Raw genomic sequence first — 23,064 nt, 5'->3', positions numbered from 1 at the left:
CCACCAATAATGAGATGACTTGTGTGACAGGCGATCCATTCTGATTTGGTGTCGTTGTAGTATCAAGATTGTGGACCATTTTTTATTTTTATTTATTATTTTTTAATTCGCAATCTTTTCGTGTAATTCTTTGTTACACTCACACAAGTTTGGTGGACTGACTTTGGGTTTGACTTTCAGCCAAGAAATTAGCAGTGTGTGATTTGAATGACCAGTAACAACTCAATTATGGGTCTCCCTGAAAAAAAAAAATAGTTTATTTGCCAAAAAAATTTAGGGTTTGTGTTTTAATTTGAAATAAGTATGAAAAAATAGTTTTGAATGTTTTATGATTTAAGTTGTTTGTTAATGCTTTTAATTTTTTATTTTAATTTTTATTTTTTATTTTTTATTTTTTATTTTTTATTTTTTATTTTTTATTTTTTATTTTTTATTTTTTTTTAAAAAAAAGCAAAAAGTTTGGATAAAAAATTGTAGCCAAACGAACCCAATATTGGTGTGCCAACAAATTCTTATCTTCACATCTATTGTAAAAGTTGAATAATTCTATTCCTTTGAACATTCAATCGATCCTTATTCTGGGCAACTATACTTTTTGATAATTTCAGCGAATTAGGAGAGAATCCCATTAGGGTCTACTTATCCAAATAGGTGGATTGTTTGGGATTTGCTCGAATAGAACCTTTCCCATTAGAGGCTCAAACAAACTAAGATTTAGTCAACCAATTACAGCCAATCTCGATCCAATTTATCATGTCATGCATGCATGATACACGGATGAAAGTGCATAATTTGCTACGTTCGTGTGGGGTTCTCGATGGCTCTATGGTTTCCTAGCTATTTTGATGAGGATTCTTGGATGCAAAATTATTGGCATTAATTGGTTTTTAGGATAATATTACAATTTAGGAAAAATTGCATCATCGGTCTTTGTGGTTGGCCTAAATGACAAATGGCTTATTGTAGTATCAAAATGAATTCAGAGACCCCTATGGTTGACCTAATTTACAAATCGTTCCCTGGTAGGGGTGTGCACGAGGCGGTTTTCCACCCTTTTTGTTCCCACCCCGCACAGTAAAGAGTGACACCGTACGAGGTCGAGGGCGCAAGTTGAGCGGGGCAGGGTGGGTGTTTTTGTCCTAGACCAGTAGACTGGTATTTTTATCTTGTTTCCACTGGTAGATCAGTAACGCAGAAGCACCAGATCTAAAAACAAAACACAAATCAACACCCGATCAACCAAAACTAAAAACAAAACATAAATCAAAACCAAATTGCACAGGCAAAAACAAAATAAGATTTATAAATTATAGAACCAAACATATCAAGCAAGAAGAGGGAGAGAATGAGAGCGCGGAGCACAGGCAAAAACAAAATAAGATTTATAAATTATAGAACCAAACATATCAAGCAAGAAGAGGGAGAGAATGAGAGCGCGGAACAGACTTGGAATTAAAAATGTCAAGAAGAACAAGTGAAGTCTTTTGAGTGACAAGTGCCTTGTCTTCTTCTTTATACTACTCTCAATACAGCTCTCATGGGATCCAGCACAAAAAAAAAAAAAAAAAAAAAAAAAAAAAAAAAAAAAAAAAAAAAAAGGACCTAAAAAATCAGACCACCAAAAGAAGTCCCTCTTCCCTGTCGAAATACGCCTTTTTACGTATGCCATCAAGTCATGGATGGGAGGTGGTGCATCTTGACACGGCCAAGATCGCAGGATGAAGATTGAAGAGGTTAGGGGCTTAGTGGAAGTGGAAAAGCTTAGGGTTACTGGGTTATAGTCTTTGAGAATGAAGTGAAGAGTCTTAAAAAGTAGAAAATAAGAAGAGAAAAAAACGAGATGCGGCGCCTTTACTTAGTTAGGGTTTTTTTTTTTTTTTTTTTTTTTTTTTATAATATTTTTTCACATGGGCAGGGCAGGTCCCCAGGGTTTTTTAAAACCCCAACCCGCAACCCGCCCCACTCCACACGGGTCGGATAAAATCCAACCCGTACCTGTACATTTACCCCTTAAAACTGTTGAAATTGGGGCGGTGCGGGAGGAGCGGGCTGGGGCGGGTTTTTGCCCACCCCTACTCTTTGAAGTCAAATTCAGTTAAAAATTTAGACAGATTCCATTAGGTGTCATTTCAGCGCCAATAAGATGGCAACTGTGCCATTCTTAATAAAAAAAAATATAAATATATAAAACTTAAAAAAAATTAATTTTTTTAATAAAAAATGTATAAAAAAAAAAGTAAATGGGCGATTTGTAAATTTAACCAACTAGAAAGATTAATGGTGCAATTTATTATATCCTGATAACCTTGTTGGACCAAACTGTTGCTAGTGAGGCACTCTATTAAACAAATGGACAAGGCGAGGATGGGCATCAAACCAAGCATGTGATAGCAGCATTTTGTCTGGGAATCTCACCCTCCCCCATAAAATCATGGGAATGTGACACCCAGCAAACCCTTGTCTTCTTGCCCTAACCATACTTGCTCAAACAGCAGGGGAATAGAGACGTTGACTCATATCGGTAACCCTAAAGGAATCACACAAACTATTTTAAGATGATAAAGTTAAAAAAGAAAAAAAGAAATCGATGGTTGTCAATTGGGATGGAGCCAAAAGCTCTTACAAACAAGGTGTCAGGCGTCAAAAATAAATTTGTTGATAGGGATCGGTAGACTAAATTTTTAATTTTTACCTCATAATTTTTTTTACCTATACCGCCACCCCTCCCCCCACCCCAAAAATCCGTCCTCGATGTCAACATATCCTATCTGAAGGAAATGTGAAAGAGTCAACCTAAATTACTTTAAAAAAAAAAAAAAAAAAACGTTATTGGGCTAGATAAGATATACATTTACTAATTTAATACCTATCTTAATAATAAATATGCTCTTTTTAGCATTTTTGTTGTAATATGTTTCTTTAAACAGTTTTACTTAACCATTTATCTAATGTAGATTTTTTTATTTTTTTATTTTTTTATTTTTTATAGATGATAAAATATAGAAAAAAAAAAAAAAAAGAAATTACAAAGATCAGCTCTACAGGTCCCTCCCACTATTACGGAGTGGATAATGCTAAAAAAAAAAAAACCAATTACACACCAGTTACACACTCCCCTCTCTCAAATGGGGTGGGGCCTACCACATGTGGGTTCCACTCCATGTGAAAGAGGAGTGTGTAACTGGTATGTTTCTAACACCCCTTCTGTTTTTTTTATTATTATTATTATTAAATCATTAAGAAATAAAAAAAAAATCAAATAAATAAAAACAAAGCCTCAAAATCTCTTAAAATTATTAAAATTCCATATAAATGGAACCAACAACCTAAAATCCAAAATATTAAAAAACTGTTTATATCTTTATGTCATATTAGAATATTTTTTCAAGAAAAATAAAAATTAATAACTCTAGATCTTAATATATCACGTTTTAAATGCTGGATTGTAAGAACTCATAAAACAAAATTAGTATGAAATATCTGTCCTTTTTCTAATTTTTGATCCTCCCGTTGATCTTAAGTTGAAATTAATTAAAAATAACGGATCGATATGATAATTACCCAGCAATGAAATGTGGCCTTTTTGGAGTATATGGCCAGCGATGATGTAAACAGGGCAGTGTCTATTTAAGCACGCTCTGAAGCCCAACACAGGCAGCTGGTTCGTTCATGGCGGTTTGAAATTTTCTATCCAAATCACACAATTACGTACAAGCACCCATCTCTGCTAGAAACGAGATGGCTGACTGGAAACCTGAAACTAATGCCATTTCCGGCCAACCCAAGAAAACTATTGAGGATTTTGATCATCCAAAGAAGCCCAAAAGCAACGTATATGCTCTTTCTTGTGCAATTTTGGCCTCTACGACTTCCATCTTACTGGGTTATGGTCAGTAATCTTCAACTTTTTCCTTTTTTCGATGAATTTTAAGTTTCCATTTTCGTCATTAATGGACGCTGTGGTATATCCCAAAACGTACGTGGGAAACTCTTCAGTACTGACCATTTGATGAGACTTTCATCACATGAATTTCTAGCTTATTTTCTCAACATGTTGTCAACGTACGTGTGTTGCTTCAGATATTGGAGTAATGAGTGGAGCAGTAATCTACATCAAGGAAGACCTCAAAATCAGCGACGTACAAGTCGAAATCCTCGCCGGAATCCTCAACCTCTACTGCCTCATTGGCTCCTGCGCCGCCGGAAGAACCTCCGATTGGATAGGCCGCCGCTACACCATCATGGTATCCCAAGCCATCTTCTTCGCCGGAGCTATCCTCATGGGCTTCGCCACCAACTACGCCTTTCTTATGGTCGGCCGCTTCGTCGCCGGCATTGGCGTTGGCTATGCGCTCATGATCGCTCCGGTCTACACCTCCGAGGTCGCTCCCGCCACCTCTCGTGGCCTCCTTAGCTCATTCCCCGAGGTTCGTTTATAATCATCTCACAAATACCTATTTTGACATCACCTTATTACGCACAAAATGAAAAACAATTTCAATATGTTATGTGTGTGCATGAAACATATGATTAGCGGTAAGATACGAAGCCCTTAAATTATCACAATTCACACCACAATATCGAAGGATTAGAAAGAAACACACCTAATTTTTTGAGAAGGGATTGCAACCACTAAAGCTTAGTTGTGATGTTGGCCAACACACGGTATTCAGCTTCGGTGCTTGACTGAGACACCGTAGACAACTTCCTGGAACTCAATGATATAAAATTGGACCTGAGAAAAAAATATTAACCTTAAAAGTGGTTGAACCACCCCCAAGTGTATGTGGGTGGTGGTCAAACCACCCTTAGTGGTTTTCGGGGGTGGCTCGGTTGTGGGTGGTTTTCGGACCACCCCGATTTATTTATTTATTTTCAGTTTTTTATATTTAGAATTTAGAGATAAATATCTTTTTTCATTTTTAGTTGAGAAGTGCTACACTTTGCATTTTTTTTTTCTCTAAAAGTTGATTCTCGAATAATGTGTCAATCATGGATGAAATCTATTATTTTGAAAAATGTGTCATCATCTCATGGGATGGTGACATGTCACTTGGAAACAAATTTTAGGAAGAAATTTGTTTTTGGGAAGTAGAGCATTTCTCATTCTCTAAACCATCCAACATGATTTCAAAACTTTTCATAATTTTGAAAATAATAAAGAAAAATACAAAACAATAAAAAAAAATTCGGACACCAAAACATACCCTAAATTTCTTTGTTTTTGTACAGGTGTTCATCAATGTCGGGATATTGTTAGGGTACGTTTCAAACTACGCTTTCTCTAAGCTCCCAACAAACTTAGGTTGGCGGTTCATGCTCGGAGTGGCTGCCATCCCTGCTGTTATACTCGGCATCGTCGTTTTAGCCATGCCCGAGTCGCCTCGTTGGCTAGTCATGCAGGGTCGACTCGGTGACGCAAAGAAAATCCTTAACAAAACCTCAGAATCCAAAGAGGAGGCCGAGACAAGACTCGCTGACATCAAACTAGCAGCTGCCATTCCCGAGAACTGCACCGACGACGTCATTTCGATGCCCAAACGAAGCCACGGTGAGGGTGTGTGGAAAGAGCTCTTCCTCCATCCTACACCGTCCGTTCGCCACGTGTTTATCGCGACCATCTTTCTTTATTTCTACCAAGAAGCATCGGGTATAGATGCAGTCGTTTTGTATAGCCCCAGAATCTTTGAGAAGGCTGGGATCACGTCATCCGATCAAAAGCTACTCTGCACGATAGCTGTTGGGCTCACTAAGACTGCGTTCATCTTAGTGGCCACGTTTTTGCTGGACAGGAACGGACGACGACCCTTGCTTCTAATCAGCGTGGGGGGAATGATCTTCTCCCAAGTAATCCTCGGAGTTAGCCTGACGATCATCGATCAAACGGATCATAAGGTTATGTGGGCCGTCGCTTTGTCCATCGCCATGGTGTTAGCGTTCGTGGCATTCTTCTCAATCGGGATGGGTCCCGTCACATGGGTCTACACCTCAGAGATCTTCCCATTGAAGCTACGAGCCCAGGGCGTGAGTATCGGAGTGGGGGTGCAGAGGGTCACGAGTGGGGTCATTTCCATGACTTTTATTTCACTCTACAAGGGCATCACCATCGGTGGAGCCTTCTTTCTTTTTGCCGGGATTGCCGCGTCGTCGTTTGTGTTCATTTACTTTTTACTACCGGAAACACAAGGTCGAGCCCTTGAGGATATGGAAGGGTTGTTCGGTAATTTCAAGTGGAACTTTGCTAGTTACAAGAAGAACTCAAAGAAGAGGGGACTGTATGGTGATGATGATGATAGGGTTCGGATTCGGTGAAAGGAATGTCATCACAAATCCCACACAAAAAATTTGTCATATTATATTGATGTTAGACACCCTTCATATTCTACCTCTCATCAACCTCATTGTAAAGTATATGCTTCCGTCCGAGGCACAAATATATTTGCTTCCAAGTTTTACAGGAATTTTTTTAAAAAAATTTATTTCTAGAACAATGATGTGAAAGGTCAAGGTTGAATACAATGGCAAAAGACAGTGGGTTATGAATAAGAAGGGTATAATGTACTAGTGTTATTGTTTTTGGTTCTCTTTTTATAATCTATCCAAAGCAGGGAGTCAGAGTTTGGGGAGATTCAATTTGCGCATTGAAAGCAAGGTAAATTACTTTTGCAAATAAAGAATAAAAGAAATAAAAGCAAGGTAAATCTCTCATAACAATGACCATGTTGATACAATGATACGTGACCAAGCAACAAAAAGTTGGGACAGATAACGAGTAATGTTATTTATTATATTTATTTGATATCATTGAAGTAACGTATTTCAAGTGACTTTTATTTTATTTTATTTAAGTGGCCAACATAAAAAATCAGTTAATACACATCACGTCGGCCTATGTACAATATGTGTGATAATTTTTTTTTTTTTTTTTTTTTGACATGTCTACACAAAAAGGGGATGGAGGATTCGAACTAGTGACCTCTGCTTTATGAAGCGTTGTCTCTAGCTGATTGAACTACTCCTTGGAAACAAATATGTGTGATAATTGAGTTTGAATAGTAGCATTACTCTAGTGATAACTTGAGAAGTTCTCGTAATTGCATCCAATTAAGAGAAAACTTCAATAAGTTATACCTACCCTAATAAGTGGACTTTGCACCTTAAACTGTTTGAGATCTGCCCCGATAGAAACTCTCTCTTGCTAGAGGCTTGGATAGGCTAAAATTTAGTCAGCCAATTGTAGCCAATCCCAATCCAATTTTTCATGTCGTGGGTGAAAGTGATAATTGCGCAACATTGATATGGGGCTCTTCATGGATATATGGTGTCCTATTTTGGTAAGGATTCGACATATGTTATTTGCACATCACCTTGGCGTACACTTGATGCACACCAAGGAATCGTTAGCCTAAGAGGAAGAAGCCTACCATATGTACACCAGGTCTTACGTAGAGACTTCTGTACTCTTCTGCTGTTTCCCTTTCAGTTAGTTTTCCCATACACCAACGCTCATGGAATAGTTTCTATTTTCTATTTTACAACTACAAGTAATTACTCTACAAGCTTGAAGAACATTATTTCAGCTATTTGCAAAAAAAAAAAAAAAACAGTAGAAACATGTGCTTTTCAAGACAAGACAGCCCACCAGCTTAAGGTTCGTCGGTCTGTTCTGCACCAGCCCACCATGAAACGGGACCCAAACCATCGTCGTCAATTGATCCCTGAGAAATTGAGAACATAATTAGTGATTGAGACTCCTGGAAAGATGAGAATTGCCATTTGCCAAAGAAGAACCAAGTGATATATATATAGTATGAAACACTGTTCATCAGCTTTGAAGAGCTGCCCATGGTTAAAAAAGAAGAAGCTTCTTTTAGCACACACAAAAAAGAAAAAAAAAAAAGAAAAAAGAAAAGGGACCATTCAAAGAGTTTCACCTCAATGTAACATTGTTGGATCAACAGACACATATAGAGAGACATTGGGTGTGTGAGGAATAAACTAGGGGACCAGTCATTTTCATTTTCATTTTCATTGAAAATAATCGGCTTTGATAACATTTTAAGCTGATCGATAAATTAAGTTATATGGTTCTATATAACACAGAAATACCAAAATATGAAATTTAGTTCAATCATATTTCGGGTCTATCAATTTATACAGAATGCAAAAAATTCTCATATTTATGTCTGTCAATCTACTTGAATGTATTAGATCAATACTATGAGAACAAGATTTACAGGGTATCATCCATGTTCACATATAATGATCAACTTTTTATTGTTACGAAATAACAATGCTAAAAATTTTAAATTTAGTGTTTTGTTTGCACATAAAGGCCGGGCATATTTTTTTTACTTTGTACATGAGATATTATTTGCCATTCAATAATACTCAAAGGCATCAGTTATTTGAGTATTACAGAATGACAAATAATATCTCATGTACAAGTCAAAAAATAGTATTATTTGACTCCATCAATTCATATAGAATGTAAAACATTTGATGCAAGGGGTGAAAATTTTATTTAGGTTTTATTAATTAATGGAGTTATTTGTATTTAATTTTAAGAGTCAATGGTGATTTTGTAATTCAATAAATAGGTGTTGTCTTAAGTTATGTTAGGTAAGTCGATAAATGGACGCTGCCCTAGATTATATTAGTTAAGTCAATAAATGGGCGTTGCCCTAGGGTTTAATTGTGAGTCTAAGTGTGATTTGTACTCCAATGGAGAGGGACTTTGATGGAATAAAATTATGAAAAATTGATTCTCTTTTCTTTCTATCTCTCTCTTTCCCCTAGCTTCTTCTTTCTCTTCTTTATCTCTCCTCTCAGCTTCTTTCTCCTCACTTTGCCATAATTTTACAGTGTATTTCTGTGATTATTGTTTGCCCCGTATCAACATTTTTAACTTTATGGTTTGTAGATCTATTTGAAAATTGGATCAATAAATAAAATTACTAAAGTATATAAAAATGGATGATGCTTTATCAATTTTGATAGGGCGACAGACATATAAACACACACACACATCTCATGGTTGTTACAGCATTTTGAGAAAAGTATGAGATCAAGGAAGTTAGAACAAAGTGGGCACCCAGTCAAATTATGAAATCAGGGATGAACTTACAGTAATCACCATCGGAGCAAATGGCTTAGCTTCTTCTGGCTGCTCTAGTGGAATTGGTGGATAACTTACGCTGTGAACTCGGAACATGATCTGCCATTTTTAAAACCAAAAGTTAGAAAAAAAGCTTGCACATCAGATGTTTGAGTATTCCTATAACATATCAAAAGACCAAAAGGATAACTATACGTACCTCATCAATCCCATCAATAATAAATGGTTCTTCACCATACTCCCATTCCCATGAGCCTTTGTCCCTGCAGTCCCCATAAATGCATAAAAGGTTATCATTAAGCATATTGATTTAAAAATGCGTCATAAAATTAACAGAAAAGAACTTGTGCAGGATTTGGTGATATGCATTGAAAGGGAAAAAAAAGTAAAATATGAAACCGATCAAGGAGCTTACTTTTTATTTGGGTCAGGTTTGAAGTGGGATGGAGATGGGAAAAGTTGGCCCGGTATATAAATGTCATCGAAAAATCCAAGTGATACTGTCATTTATGGAGTCAATATCAGTATGCCGGCACTACATAAATTTTAATTACCTAAAAAGGATATAGATCATTTTTGACACACTAGAATTCAGAGAGTGAATATCCTTGCCGTGGAATGCTAGTTGTTTCACAAATGAGAAAAAGTACATTGGTAGCACCAGATGATGTAAAAGACCAACGTAAATGAGAACCCCAATCCAAACAAAATAGAGTATCCAGCTTTTATCACAATCTAGAAAGGGTGTAGATAATGAGGAGACCAATTACATAATTCTTGTGGAAGCTGAGAAGTGTGCTCAGTCTGTGGTGAAAGTGAAGGAGATAAGGATCAAAATGAAGGAAACATAGAAGTGAGCAAATTGGGTTAGTTAAGGTGAGGCAAAGCAAAATGAATGCAGAGAATGAGATTGAGGAAGACAACCAACCCAGAAATGCAACTGGTTTCGGGTTTGAAATTAATCACTGATCAAGGAAATCAACGGTTGATAGCAACCTGGAGGTGGCGCACAATTTACCAAGCCACGTTCAGGCGTGTGAGGGTGTTCACAATTCACACCAATTTTTTGTCATAAACCAGGAAGCAATTTTCAAATGAAACCTGACACCTGGTTCTTTTCAGAATGCTGGTCCCATTAATTTGAATAGGAAAGATCTGAGGAAAATCTAAACTAATTTCATTGTTGCAGGAAGTGATTTTCCACCTTTAGGGGCAGCACAGGAACTGAAAATGGCCTCTTATTCAATGCCCCAAGTCTGTAGAGCACCAGTGAGTAGAAACCTAGGAATGGTATTTGGTCCTTCTTGGTTATTTGGAAGCTTGATGGTTGAGCGACTTAGAGTTTGTATAGTATCGATTTGAAAGAAAGGAACTAGAGCAAAAACAAGTCTGATAATTTATAAAATTTGTAGGATGTTAAAATAAAAAGAAAGAAGAGGAAGAAAATATTCTCCAAGCCCCACACATAGAAATCCTAAGCACCACAATTAGGGTTTCTTCAGCATCATACCTCGAAGAAGAATTGCATCATACAAACCTTAAGAGCAATCATTGCTAGAAATTCTCATAAGCAAGTCCCTCGACTGAATTGATAGTGCTACATCAATATTTATGGAAAACTAAACCTAACCCTAACATTTGGGTTTCTAGTTCATTTTTTTTGTGGTTAGGTTGATGTAAAGTGTTGAATCTCAGAAAATTGAGATTTGATGATTGTATAATTTTTTGTTTGTTTGTTTGGTGGCTGGTTGTTGTTTGTAAGCAAGATGCTTGTTAGCATCTGTAGTTCTAGCAGATTTCTGCTGGAGGGTGTTGTATTCTTTGCGTTGTTAATTCATCCATCCAAAAACAAAAACTAACCCTAACAAGGCCTAACCCTAAAAAGATTTGGACTTTATAGGCTTTGACCACTAGGCTCAAATTAAATAACTAATAAAACCCTAAAAACAAAATAAAAGCCAAAATAAGACCTAATGCACTAAAACTTCCGTCCATACCCACAAACAAATATGGAAATTAAAAATATCCGACTCCTAAATTGAATAAAATTAGACAATCACACAAAATCAGCTTCTTGCCCCATTAACCAGTAGTTCCACCAATTGCTAAAAAAATTTAGTACTAAGACCAGCCAACGAAAACAAGCAGTGGTTTCTTAACTAACAAATCAGAGAGTTCTTGAGCCATCTTAAAGATCTCCTGCTTAATTCAGCAACCTGTCTCTAATTAAATTAATTTGGGCTCATATGGTTGAGCTCTAATATATAGGTCTGGGAATCAACAGCTGACTACTTGTTACATAATGAACTTCTGAATGTCAATTAAATTACTCATCAATGTTTTCATCTTCTGCGAAAAAAGCTGGAGAGAGATGGGGAGAGGGGGATGGCCTATATATAGTTTCACCCACATAACTAAGAAATGAAGAAGCCTCCATGAGATTAGGGTGAAAGAAGAGGATTTATGCAGCTGAACCAAAATAGCTAGAGAAAAATATAAAACTGCAAATGATTGGGATCATTTTATCCAACAGGACTACTCTTAAAAGTCATAGATGTAGCTGAGTATATATCATCCTCATTACCACTTATCATCTATTAATCGAGATCTAGGGGGAGGAAAAAATTTCCTTCAAAAATAATTCTCTTGTGAACTAGGGTGCACACCTTAATAAGTGGACATGTATTCTTGATAGGCCAAAAAATCTTGAGCCTGCTGGGTAGGCACTCAGAAACAAGTCCAAAAGAGGAGTACGTGCATACAAGTGTCACATTTGTGATGAATAAAGTATTACTTGTAAACGGGAAAAGAAGGATTAAAAAAAAAAAAATTAGATGCAGAAGCACTAGTCACATTACAGTCAAATAGGTAAAGATGTGCAAGACATACAGCGTAAACCCGTAGCATTAGATTCTTTAAGTTTTGCACCAATAATCTCTCCCACAAATGGACGAAACATAATCACTCTGAACACCACCTGCAATTAGGGATTCACATTCTAAGAGTGTGTTTGGTACTGCAATTTCGCAAACAAAAGTATAATTTTAAACCAAATTGCAGAAAATGTATGGGAGTGCATTTTAAAAAATTGTGATTTAAAAATGTAGAAAAATTTGTGTTTTTCAAATCGCAGACAAGGATGTGCATTTTATAAAACACATGATTTTAAAATTGAATGTAATTTTAAATGCCAAACTGCGATTTTACCAAACAATTCATTGCGTTTTTAAAAATAACGGTTTTCAAATCGCACGTTTTAAAATCGTTATTTTTAAATCGCAAACCCAAACAAACCATAAGTAAATGGATAAATTGTGGCTTATAGAATAATTGGACACCAAATCCACTTGCACATAGTAAGAAAACAACGATAGCCACCGATACACTGGAGAGAGGAGAAAAAAAGGGCTAAGGAAAACAAACAAGCTAATTCAAATTCTATCAGAAACACAAACGACTCATTCAACTATAAAGTGAAATCTAAACCTCCATTTATCAAAAGCTTTGCATGAATCAAGAAAACCATATTTTATCCTATCTAACAAAAGTGAAACCAAAATTACAATTTCCAAACCAAAACTAATTCCAAAAGTATATATAAACAAATTGGAACTACAATAAAATATTACTAAACCACTATTGTTCCTATTAAGACCGTGAGAAACAATACAAGATATAGTCAAATCTTAAGATTTTCATTCCATAAAGGACTATATCAGTAATCTTTTGCCTCAATCAGCAACCTACTATAGATACTACCTTCCGCATGTTTTTTATAAGTAAATGCAATTTATTAAAAAGCGCAAAAGGCGCAACCTAAGTATACGGGAAGTATAAAAGAGAAATACCTAGGTAGAATATATTGAATACACTACTACCTTCCAACATTTTACCTCCTTCAAACTGATAAACTACCGATATTGAATACGCAGCTACAAACCATATATATGGGTCTTTTGCATACAAAGTCATAAAAGAGAATGCCAAACAATAAATGAGAAGATGGTACAAAAATGCTAATTGACCTTGCAGGGTGATTCTTTTTTTTTTTCTTCGATAAGTAATAGAATTTATTGAAAAAGAAATGGTACCCTTAAGCATATGGGGAGCACACACAAGGATCCCTGAAGAAAAAATACAACCTATAATTGTAATTAAGTACAAAGGGAGACCTTGCAAGTGAAAATGAGTCCAAGTAAATTAAAACAAATACAGAAGTACAGGTCACAAAGTTGTAACCCCAGTTTAGGCACATCGCTCTACAACTCTAAAGTAAGTCTAGCGGGCATAAAAGTTATAGGGAACATATTGATAATAAAGAATAAAAACTGGAAATAAAACAAAACCAATTGAAAATCGATCTTTTTGTTTTCAGGTTTAGTTTAGACCATTACTAAACCAATGATTTCTCAAAACCCTCCCTAAGAGTCCCATTTACGAGAATCGAGCCTAAGATTCATGGGAGTCCAATAAAGATTTAAGCTTTATGTAGAAGAAGGTATAGTATTCATCAAGCATACCGTATAGGTCGCAGCGCCATCACCGGGACAGATAAAGCCACCTTTAATGGCGCGGAGATCATAGATGGAGACACAAATACCCAATGTTGCAATAACCTTCAACACAACAAGAATAGAGCCTTTCAGATGATGTCAACAATGGTTGATTGATCCCAGTAAGAAAAACAGTGGCTTGAGAAAACCATAGAGGAAACCTTGTCTAGAAAAAGTCTTTCAAGCTCTCCTTTGACAGCTTCCTCGCCGGGAAGGCTAAGGAGACTTGGCGGCATGCGAAAGGTGTGCTCTAATCGGCTAAGGTAGAACATCTGGGCCTCCTTCAAAAAGCTTATAATCCGAACTGAAGCCAATGAAGATTTCTCACGTTATATTCAAAGTCTAAAACTTTAAGCAAAACCCATATTGTTGCTATGCTACATCTAAGGAGTGAGAGGTTTACTTGAGATTTGGTGGCGGGAAAAAAAAAATGATCACGCGCGGCAAACAGGACGGGCAGAGAGACACTGTGTTTAAGGATTCGGCTGAACAGTCATCAGTCCATTGAATATATATATATATACACATTATTCTTTGGTTTTTTTTTTTTTTTTTTTTTTTTTAGTAGTAGTAATGCTATATTCTAAGAGTAATGATTCTTATACAAATCTTACATAACTCTAACTGATTTTTTTTATGATCAATTATTAGATTTGTTTTCTTACACGTGAGCCTTAAATATTTAATTATTGATTTTAAAAATATTTTGTTAAAGTTGTGCAATAAACATTATTCATATTCTAAATTACTATTATATTGTATTCATGTCACACCATTAAATATTTTTTCTTTTAATAATATTTGATTTCAAAGTGAATGGTGCAGTATATAACATTACATTTAAAAAAAAAAAAATCGTTGTAAAAAGTTTTTTCTTGGGAGGGGTGGGTTAAAAACACGTTTCACCCTGAATTTTGAAGACGTAAAATTTTACCCTTTAAACTCTTTAGGTCATCAAGCACGTACACATCCCGATTATATTCATGCAGCATGAGTTAGTAGTTCGTGTTTAAAAAAAAAGGGGGGGGGCTACTAGCTCATACCATTATCAACATGGCATTACTCTTACTAATATGATTATATTAATGTTTGTAAAATTGAACCATAAGTTACTTGAAAAACCCCTACCCCTAAAAAAGAAGAAATAAAAAATAAAAAAATAAAATAAAATAAAAAAAGGATCCGTTTCACCCAATAGTTATATTTGCTTGGTTATGACTCTTTTATCCTAGAGTTTATACCCGTTCAATTAAACTATGACTTGCCAGAAATTTTAATGGTGCAAACAAAGTTTTCTGGTTGACGATATATATATATTATTCGAAGAAACTGATATCAGTAATATGCCATGCTGTCTGGCAAAGAAGTTTGGTGATTCATTTAAAATGGACGATCCAAATTAGAGTTTTCACACAAGTGAAATATTCTATTGCACCCGATCTCAATCAAATAAATCATGAATTCAAGTCTTCGATGATTCATTTATAATGAACGATCCAAATTAGAGTTATCACACAAGTGAAATATATCCTATTGCACCCAATCTCAATCAAATAAATCCTGGATTCAAGTCTTGAAAGCATAACGCACCTCGCTTTCTATTCAACTCCTCCAATTACCTTAATCATTCTGAATGTCAACAAGGAAAACGAAAAGAAATGAAAATTACAAACCAAAAATTCAACTAAATTATGTTAGCAGATGAGAAGCAGCACCCATGTTGGAAGAATTCTATCCACCTTCTCTCTTCTTAACAGTCTACTCTTTGTAATTTTTTTTTGTCCATCTGCTTCAGACATGTTTGTTTGCCAAATAAACGCAATAGCCTGTGAATTTCATTAATAAATATCAACTACAAACTATATTTTTACAAACCTCAGGAGGAATCCCAGTACTAGGTTACAGACAACTCAATTATGTGTTAGCCGTTTTTACAGTACTCACCTCAACACTACTACAGTGGGCATCCCCCAGGAAAAATCGCAGATATATGACAATTATAAGATAGAAATACAACCAATCATGTACAAATGAAGTCTAGCTCCAAAATTCCCTGTTTTTCTTTTACTTCTCAATGCCCTGCTGCAGATATTGTATCAAGTCATACCCAGCAGTTGTCCACTTGTTGTAAGCATCTGTGCACACATGGATCATGAAATTGGCTGCCTCCCGCTCACTCATCTCAGGATGAAATCTCCGGCGAAGGTTTCCAATGGGGTCACCCCTGCTGAAGCAGGGTAATCCACTATCTCGCATTAACGATACTGTGTTGATAATCCCATCCATATAACGGCGGGCAGCAAGGTACCCCTTCACGCATAACCTGTGAAGATTTGATAAAAAAATAAAATAAAAGCAAGTACTTGAGTTTGGTTCACAAATACAACAAAGCAATTAAGTTTGATCTAAATAAAAAGTTTATCCATGAACAAACATGTCCTCACTACCTTACAAATTGGATCCAAGTTTCACTTTTCATACCCCCCAATGGGTCTAGTAGTTGTGTCATCTCATGGCTCAGCTTAAAGTGTGCACTTTCAAAGCGCATATTTCCACCAGGTGAAGTTTCCAGGATGAAACCAAAATCGATGTGAACAAGCCTCCCCACACTGCATTGACATGTACATTAGAATTGGATGTATTTCTACACGATCTTTGTTCTGGTATTTGGAAAGACCGTTATATAGTCCTTCAAGAATATTATTTGGAATTGGCTAATGAGATTAAGGAAATAACCAATTTAGGTTTGTCCTGTCGCAACAGATAGCTAAATCGAAATAAATCCCGTAATTATCACAAATCACAAGTTACGCTCATAAAATCATGGAAAAATATAGATCATACTTGTCAAAAAGAAGATTCCCATTGTGCCTATCCTTTGGTTGAAGTAAAAGGCTGGCAACTGCATAACCAGCACTGCTAATGATAAAATTCTCACGTGCAGCTTCGAAATTTGGAGAGCCAACAGGCCCGTAGTCCTGTTGAAAAATCTCATATAAACCACCATCTGTCGTTTCACCCATCTGACTTCTGCTTCGTGTATTAGGCACAACCTGCAAGATAAGATAGCATTTAGAGAAGGAAGTGACATATACTATTTTAGTCAATCCATTTATGCTGAGAGGTGATTCAAAGAATGACCCATCAAGCGTAAAGCAAAATATTGTTAAATCTTCTGGAATTAGTGAAAGATTTTTATCTTTTATAAAATGCCAATTTCCAATGTTAGACTTAAGGAACAAGTATTTCACAATTTCTTATAACTTTTCCCAAATATTGGATTTTTTAAAAAACAATTTCATTTGCTTCAATTTAATTCATATATTTATTTTTATATGTAATTGAGATATCATTAAAAATGTGAGTATACATGAAATAACACCTAACTAGAACGATAAAAGCAAGGAAATCACGGTAACTAATCACTAAGGGATAAACAAAAGTTGCTATCCAAAGATGCAAAGTATTGAAAAATAACGACTTAAGCTCCTCCAAAGTCCACTCACGACCCTCAAAACTTCTATTATTCATTTTCCTCCAAAAACACCACAAGAGGCACGAATGCACCATCTTCCACACAACAGCACTCCAAACGCTCCCGACAATCCACCAACATGCATATAAGTTGATTAATCATCTAGGTATAACCCAAGACAACCCAAATGGACTGAAGAAGACGTCCCATAAGGCACCAGCAACCTCACAATGGAGAAAAAAATGTTTACCAGTATCTTGTACATGTGAGTTGAAAACTAGTACAGGCAGGTTGAAATGTATTTCAGGCTTCCAGGCCTAGAGTCTTGATAACTTATGCAATGCTACCCAAATTTTCAAACCTGAATAAGGTGAGACACGTGGCAGCAACCAGAAATAAACTATTCTTTCTAATCTTGAATAGCACCACAAATTCAGTGGATTCAATATGAAGCACAAAACAGACTCTTCACACTGCTGAAAAGGCCACTTGGTCCATGCCATGCAGAATGAGTGGTAGGACCATATAAAATAAAACCCTACATCCTGGTGACGGCAAAATTCCCATCACGGGCCTATGATACAAACAACCAAGAGACTAAGCTTACAAGCACCTTCAACTAAGAATCAATTTTAATTGAAATTTAAGGCTTCTATTTTGCTTTTCTACTTTAGTTGGTTTGTCATAACAAAATCCAAGTCAAAGGGTTTTTTAACCCTCTTGCTTTAATTTTGGGAAAGAAACTGAAAAACTAACTTGTTAGAACTCGAATGGAGTTACGGCAATTCTGACATTCAATTTCATCCATATTCAATGAGGAAATTCTAGAAAAGCTAATTAAGAAAAAATAATGAGGGAAAAAGAACCACAATTTTCAAATCTTCCCTATTCTCTTCAATTTTATATATTGGAGTCTAACAATCCCAAAAAAATTAGAATAAAGAAAGAAGTAATCCATCACTTGCTGCATTGGTGTGTAAATCTACACAAGAAATATCTTCAATTATTAAGGATACTATTTAGAAGTACATGAGCTCCCACATTCTAGTCTCCCAGTTTCAATTTGGTAATTGTCAGTGTAACATTTTGGTAAAAAAACTACAAGCACCACGTGTACTACATGCGAATATGCATGCACTCAAGAAGAATCCTTCAAATTAAGTAGTAAGATAAAAATTCACCTCAATTATGCCTCTCTCCGCGCCAGTTGGGAGAACACCGTAAGGGAACAGATAGAGATGAAGTCCAACTGCTTCAAATATGTCTCGAAGAAGTGCTATCACTTGAAGAGCAAGAACATCCTGTCGACAATCATCTCCGACCTTGAACAAGAGAACTCAGTTAAGCCATGCATAACAACTCTAAAGAAATTAGGATTCGTCATCAGATAGGCTGATCCCGATTAGTTATTGGAAATCCATTAAAGCCAACCCCAACTTTATTGGGATTAACACAGTAGGGTAGAATCTCAGATATAATGTAATTTCTACTTATTCCTTTTAAGGTCAAAAAAAATATTAGTCTGGGCCCTCTGGGTTTTAGTGGAATTTTAACAATAAATGCATTCAAAATCATTTATGACAAACATGGTGCTAACCAAAATAAGAAAATAGAAAAGAAAAAGGCCAGTAAACTTGAGAGGCTTAATTGTTTAAATTTGCAATAATTGGTTAAACTTTACATACGCATTCAAAATTGCAATTTTTGGTTCTAACTCAGGTGGATATCAATGAAAATTTTCAACAGAAGAGCTTACCTTGAAAATGCAAGCTTGGGGCTTTGTATAATTTTGGTCCCCATCCCGATCTACCACATTAAATGTAATCATGATGGGGACTTTTGCTGCCGACTGTAAGGGTATTCCACTATCCACCCGAATTCCCCTGACAAGCTTGTTAGTAGCAGTTGGTAAATAGAGGTCTCCTCCTTGCACTTCAATTTCCTCCAACTCACTGTCGTAGAAAGTTAAGCCTCAACATCAACTGCTACATGCAATACTATGGGCTTAAAAATTAACATATAAGAAACATACCTTCGGATTCGAGCTCGGCGCTCTTCCTTGGAATATGGAAAAAGTTTGCCAGAAATCGATGTAACTTTGTCAAAGAAATCAAATTCTCGTTTAAACAAGTCAAGTGCCTTGGGAGCAAAACCATCAATAACGCGCTGTCTAACAATTGGTATCAGTGCTTGAAACGAACTATTCTGAAATGACAGAGGGAATAGATAGAAGTTTTCAGCATTTAGTAACAGACTACCAGAAGAAAACATAAAAACTAACCAGAAAGATTGAAAATTGTACAAACTACTGATAACAAAGCAGAGTCATGCAAACACATCTCACCTTGTAAGCATATCTAGAAAAGGTAATTTTTAATATTTTTTTATAAGTAATAGAAATATCATTAAAAAGCAAAAAACGCTACCCAGGTGCTACAAGAGAAACACTTAGCTAGAAAGAGAAAAAAGAAAAAAAAAAATCATGAAAACTAAACTCATTAGGAAGAAACAAACACAGCTGTCCAAAGATAAAGAGTATTGATGAACAAATACTTAAGCTCTACCACCATCCTCTCATGGTCTCCAAAGCTTCTATTATTTCTTTTCCTCCAAAGACATGACAAAAGGTATGAATGCACCATCTTCCACACAGTTGCACTCTAAGGGCTTCCAAATAGCCCCCTACAGCAAGCAAACAAGCCTAATACTTGTCTAAGCATGACCCAAGATAGCCCAACACAACTAAAAATAGCACTCCATAAAGCACAAGCAACCTCATAATGGAGAGGAAGATGATCAACAGACTCCTATTCCTCTAACACATACAGCACCAATCGACCACTATGACATGCCGCTTCCTAAGGTTATCCATGGTAAGGATCTTTCCCAGAATGGCCGACCAAGCAAAGAAAGCCGCTTTCAAAGGAACCTTAGAAAGATAACATGTACAAGTACATCAGGAATTTGAATCACTAAAACTAAATTATGCTATCTTCTTATACTATCACCTTCCCTGATACAACCACAACTTAGGCACCTAACTTACAGTCCAATATCCGACGCTTCTGATAGTGTAATATTTCTATATACACATTATGAAACAGCATTTTAGCTCCATCAAAATTATGATAATAATTTTAATACCGTTGAGAATGTAGTTTGCATCACAAATAAAATGTCATGTTCTATTTGACCTGAAGCACACTAAGCACACATGCAGACGTACCTTCCCAGAGGCAGCCTCTTTCCCTGATTCTGATACTGCCACCTCCTCACCCTGCCATTCTTAAACTCAGTGCTAATCGAATAGAAATTAAAATAGATTTACTATTAAAGCACATTATATTTTGCAGTTTTCATCACAAAATACAAGGGGAAAATAAACAGATAAATAAAATAAGGATATACTGTGATAGGGGAGTCCCAATCATGGCCATATTATTTATAGATGTGAACTGCTCAAATAAATCTATAAAGCATTAGGATAAACAAACTTTAAATTTTTGCTTGGTTTAGTGAAGTAAAAGTATCTATATCTTCGCTTAGATTTACACGGTGATGGTGAATAGTGTTAAATATACGAGCCAAAAAACAATCTTTACTTTCTAACAAATAGTGTCAATTTCCTAATTTTACTCCATTGTCTATCGTAAAAGAAATGCTTCACTTATTGAAAGGTTAACTATTTATCTAAAAAGGGGCGTGACCCTATTGACATTGATCGGACACCATCCTATTATAATTTATTCCAATAAAAATATGAATACCAAAGCAGTTAACTACAGCTGTAGTAGTCACAGATGGAATTTTTCCACACCTGTAGATGCCATATCAGAATATGAGCAAATATATCATCTCTTTGAGCTGCTCTGAGTAAATATCCCTCTACTAACCTCTGCAAAATGATGAAGTAAGAATCAGAACAATAAAGACATTCACAAATATTTAGATGCCATATTCATAATGGCATTATTTGGCCTGCAGATGAAACAACTTGTGCTTGTGCTGAATTGGATTCTTCTGGGCTGCGCAAGTTCAGTTTGGTAGGTCAAAGGGGGAATAAAAGACAATAAAAAAATTGGTATAAAAAAATCTGCAGCTTAACCCGAAATATTTGTTGGTTTCATGCCCCATAATTTATTCAAAATGAAGATAATTTTTTGTTTGAACTGGCAAATATTCCATGGCATGTAAAAACCACCACTTATAATTGAATAAGGTTCAGGAAGGTTTGAATTGCCCTAGAACTCTGCCAACCCAAATTAAATCGAATTAGATTGGGATAAACCTGTCCAACATCTAAGAACAAAAAATCTAGCATCAAATGCCTATGCTTGGGTTCAACTATTAATGCAACAAATGAAAAATATTTACACACACCCCAACCACACCTACACTCACAAAGAAAACCATAAATGTCTTTATTAGATATCTAACCTCTTCGTCATATCGCAGGGCCTGCACGAGCTGTGGCATGAAGAAGGTTACTCTTGTTGGAGGATAGGACTCCAGAACCCTAAGAACATATGCCATAACACGCGGATGACCCTTATAAGCAGGAGTGAGGAACTCAAGAGCTTGTGTAATTGAACAAGCAGCCCAGTGTGGCAATTGTTGCAAAAGTGCAGAATTTTCATCAACTGCCTTTGGGGTGACAAAATATGGTAATGCTTCAGGTATGCAGCGGATGTCCACCATATGTGACTGCAAGAAAAATGCCACTTGATTTAAGATATCATATAATAAATCCCCTTGAGTGACAAAGGGAAGATGGCCTGCCATCACCAAAGATTCATGGTAATGAGGTAATCATACCTGAACCAGCTGAACTATTTCAGTCTTCAAATATATGTTTGTCGGGAACCTTGAGGCCAAGGAAAAAGCAATTCTAGGATCCACAGAGAAAGCTGTCCTAGCGTATTCAATCCATTTCTCCGAGCTAATTTTAAGCCGGGAATATGTACTTTCCCTGAAAAGTAAATGGAAATACAAAATTAAAATATTTGATCCCTAGATTGAATCGCCTCTGTAACATTAAGGCTCAAAAAGACACATAAAAAAAGAGAGGAAAAAAAAAAGAAACATGTTGAGAACATTCTCCAGTAGGATAAAACACTACTTTGAGTTAAGGGGTTGAGCCCAAACTTCTAGCCTATCGGCCTCATGCTGGCATAGCATTAGAAGTAGCTGCTTTCGCTTTTCTCTTCCCACTGCATAGTTCTCCATCTGGCCCCAGACAGGGTGATACTGATTGTTCTGCAGATATTGAAGTAATTCTAAGGATACATTGCACAATAGAGCTTGCACAATTGACAGGAGGAAAAAAAAATTAGCACTGCTTAAAAACTAAAGGATGTGTCTTTTTAAGGATGAAGAGCCATGTCTCAAAACCCTCAGCATCTGTAGATTCCATGTGCTGCAAATATAATCACCTTACCACGTCAATTAATGAAGTTCCATTTTCACGTGCCTGTGCTTTTGAATCAGATTGAAGAGCATCTACTCGCTCATTTGAAAGGTAGTGAACAAATAAAGAGACAGATTGAGCCTCACTCTGAGTGAAATTCATATTGTTCATGTCATACCATTCAGGCTCATAAGCAAACCAGCCCAAAGAGGCCCTGTAACATACACCAAAGAAAACATTCAAATCCAAAAACATGAGCAAGTTCACTTAACAGGAAACTGTGCTCTAGTGCAACACTTTACCAAGACAATTAGACAAGTGTCAAAACTCAAAATCAGGATGTTAAGTTCCACAATCCTTAATCAATAAACAGTTGTAAACCTCAATATCATCAAGAGGCAGACAAAAAGAACAAAAAGAAAGGTATTTAAATTGCAAAATTAATATTACCAGAAATTTCATTTTCATGCTTGCAGCCAATTCTCTAACTACAGACCTTCAGCAGTACAAA

General features: G+C 36.0%; 3 protein-coding genes across 3 annotated transcripts in view; 1 reads left to right on the top strand and 2 right to left on the bottom strand.

Moving 5' to 3' along the window:
• Positions 1-3,674: 3,674 nt before the first annotated feature.
• On the top strand, positions 3,675-6,525 carry LOC133882409 (polyol transporter 5-like). Its single transcript, XM_062321572.1, has 3 exons — positions 3,675-3,889; positions 4,081-4,427; positions 5,233-6,525. Exons 1-3 carry the CDS (start codon positions 3,739-3,741, stop codon positions 6,310-6,312), a joined length of 1,578 nt encoding a protein of 525 aa, XP_062177556.1. The 5' UTR covers positions 3,675-3,738; the 3' UTR covers positions 6,313-6,525.
• A 916-nt stretch (positions 6,526-7,441) lies between these two features.
• Positions 7,442-14,169, bottom strand: LOC133882476 (uncharacterized). Its single transcript, XM_062321664.1, has 8 exons — positions 14,075-14,169; positions 13,833-13,975; positions 13,639-13,734; positions 12,008-12,095; positions 9,534-9,618; positions 9,318-9,381; positions 9,128-9,217; positions 7,442-7,718 (listed from the first exon to the last, which is right to left on the bottom strand). The coding sequence occupies exons 2-8, from the start codon at positions 13,941-13,943 to the stop codon at positions 7,647-7,649; spliced, it is 606 nt and encodes a 201-aa protein (XP_062177648.1). The 5' UTR covers positions 13,944-13,975; positions 14,075-14,169; the 3' UTR covers positions 7,442-7,646.
• A 1,315-nt stretch (positions 14,170-15,484) lies between these two features.
• Positions 15,485-23,064, bottom strand: part of LOC133882818 (phosphatidylinositol 4-kinase alpha 1) — a 30,561-nt gene continuing 22,981 nt past the window's right edge. Inside the window, exons 15-26 of the mRNA XM_062322043.1 lie at positions 22,584-22,767; positions 22,266-22,402; positions 21,962-22,115; positions 21,584-21,850; positions 20,964-21,041; positions 20,373-20,423; positions 19,179-19,351; positions 18,903-19,098; positions 18,328-18,468; positions 16,516-16,724; positions 16,119-16,280; positions 15,485-15,994 (exon numbers count right to left, since the gene is read on the bottom strand). Coding sequence (XP_062178027.1) covers positions 15,736-15,994; positions 16,119-16,280; positions 16,516-16,724; positions 18,328-18,468; positions 18,903-19,098; positions 19,179-19,351; positions 20,373-20,423; positions 20,964-21,041; positions 21,584-21,850; positions 21,962-22,115; positions 22,266-22,402; positions 22,584-22,767 — 2,011 coding nt within the window. The 3' untranslated portion in view covers positions 15,485-15,735. The remainder of the gene's footprint in view (positions 15,995-16,118; positions 16,281-16,515; positions 16,725-18,327; positions 18,469-18,902; positions 19,099-19,178; positions 19,352-20,372; positions 20,424-20,963; positions 21,042-21,583; positions 21,851-21,961; positions 22,116-22,265; positions 22,403-22,583; positions 22,768-23,064) is intronic.

Source organism: Alnus glutinosa, chromosome 11 (genome assembly GCF_958979055.1).
Source record: "Alnus glutinosa chromosome 11, dhAlnGlut1.1, whole genome shotgun sequence".
Classification (NCBI taxonomy): domain Eukaryota; kingdom Viridiplantae; phylum Streptophyta; class Magnoliopsida; order Fagales; family Betulaceae; genus Alnus; species Alnus glutinosa.
This window is presented reverse-complemented; position numbering and strand designations above follow the sequence as displayed.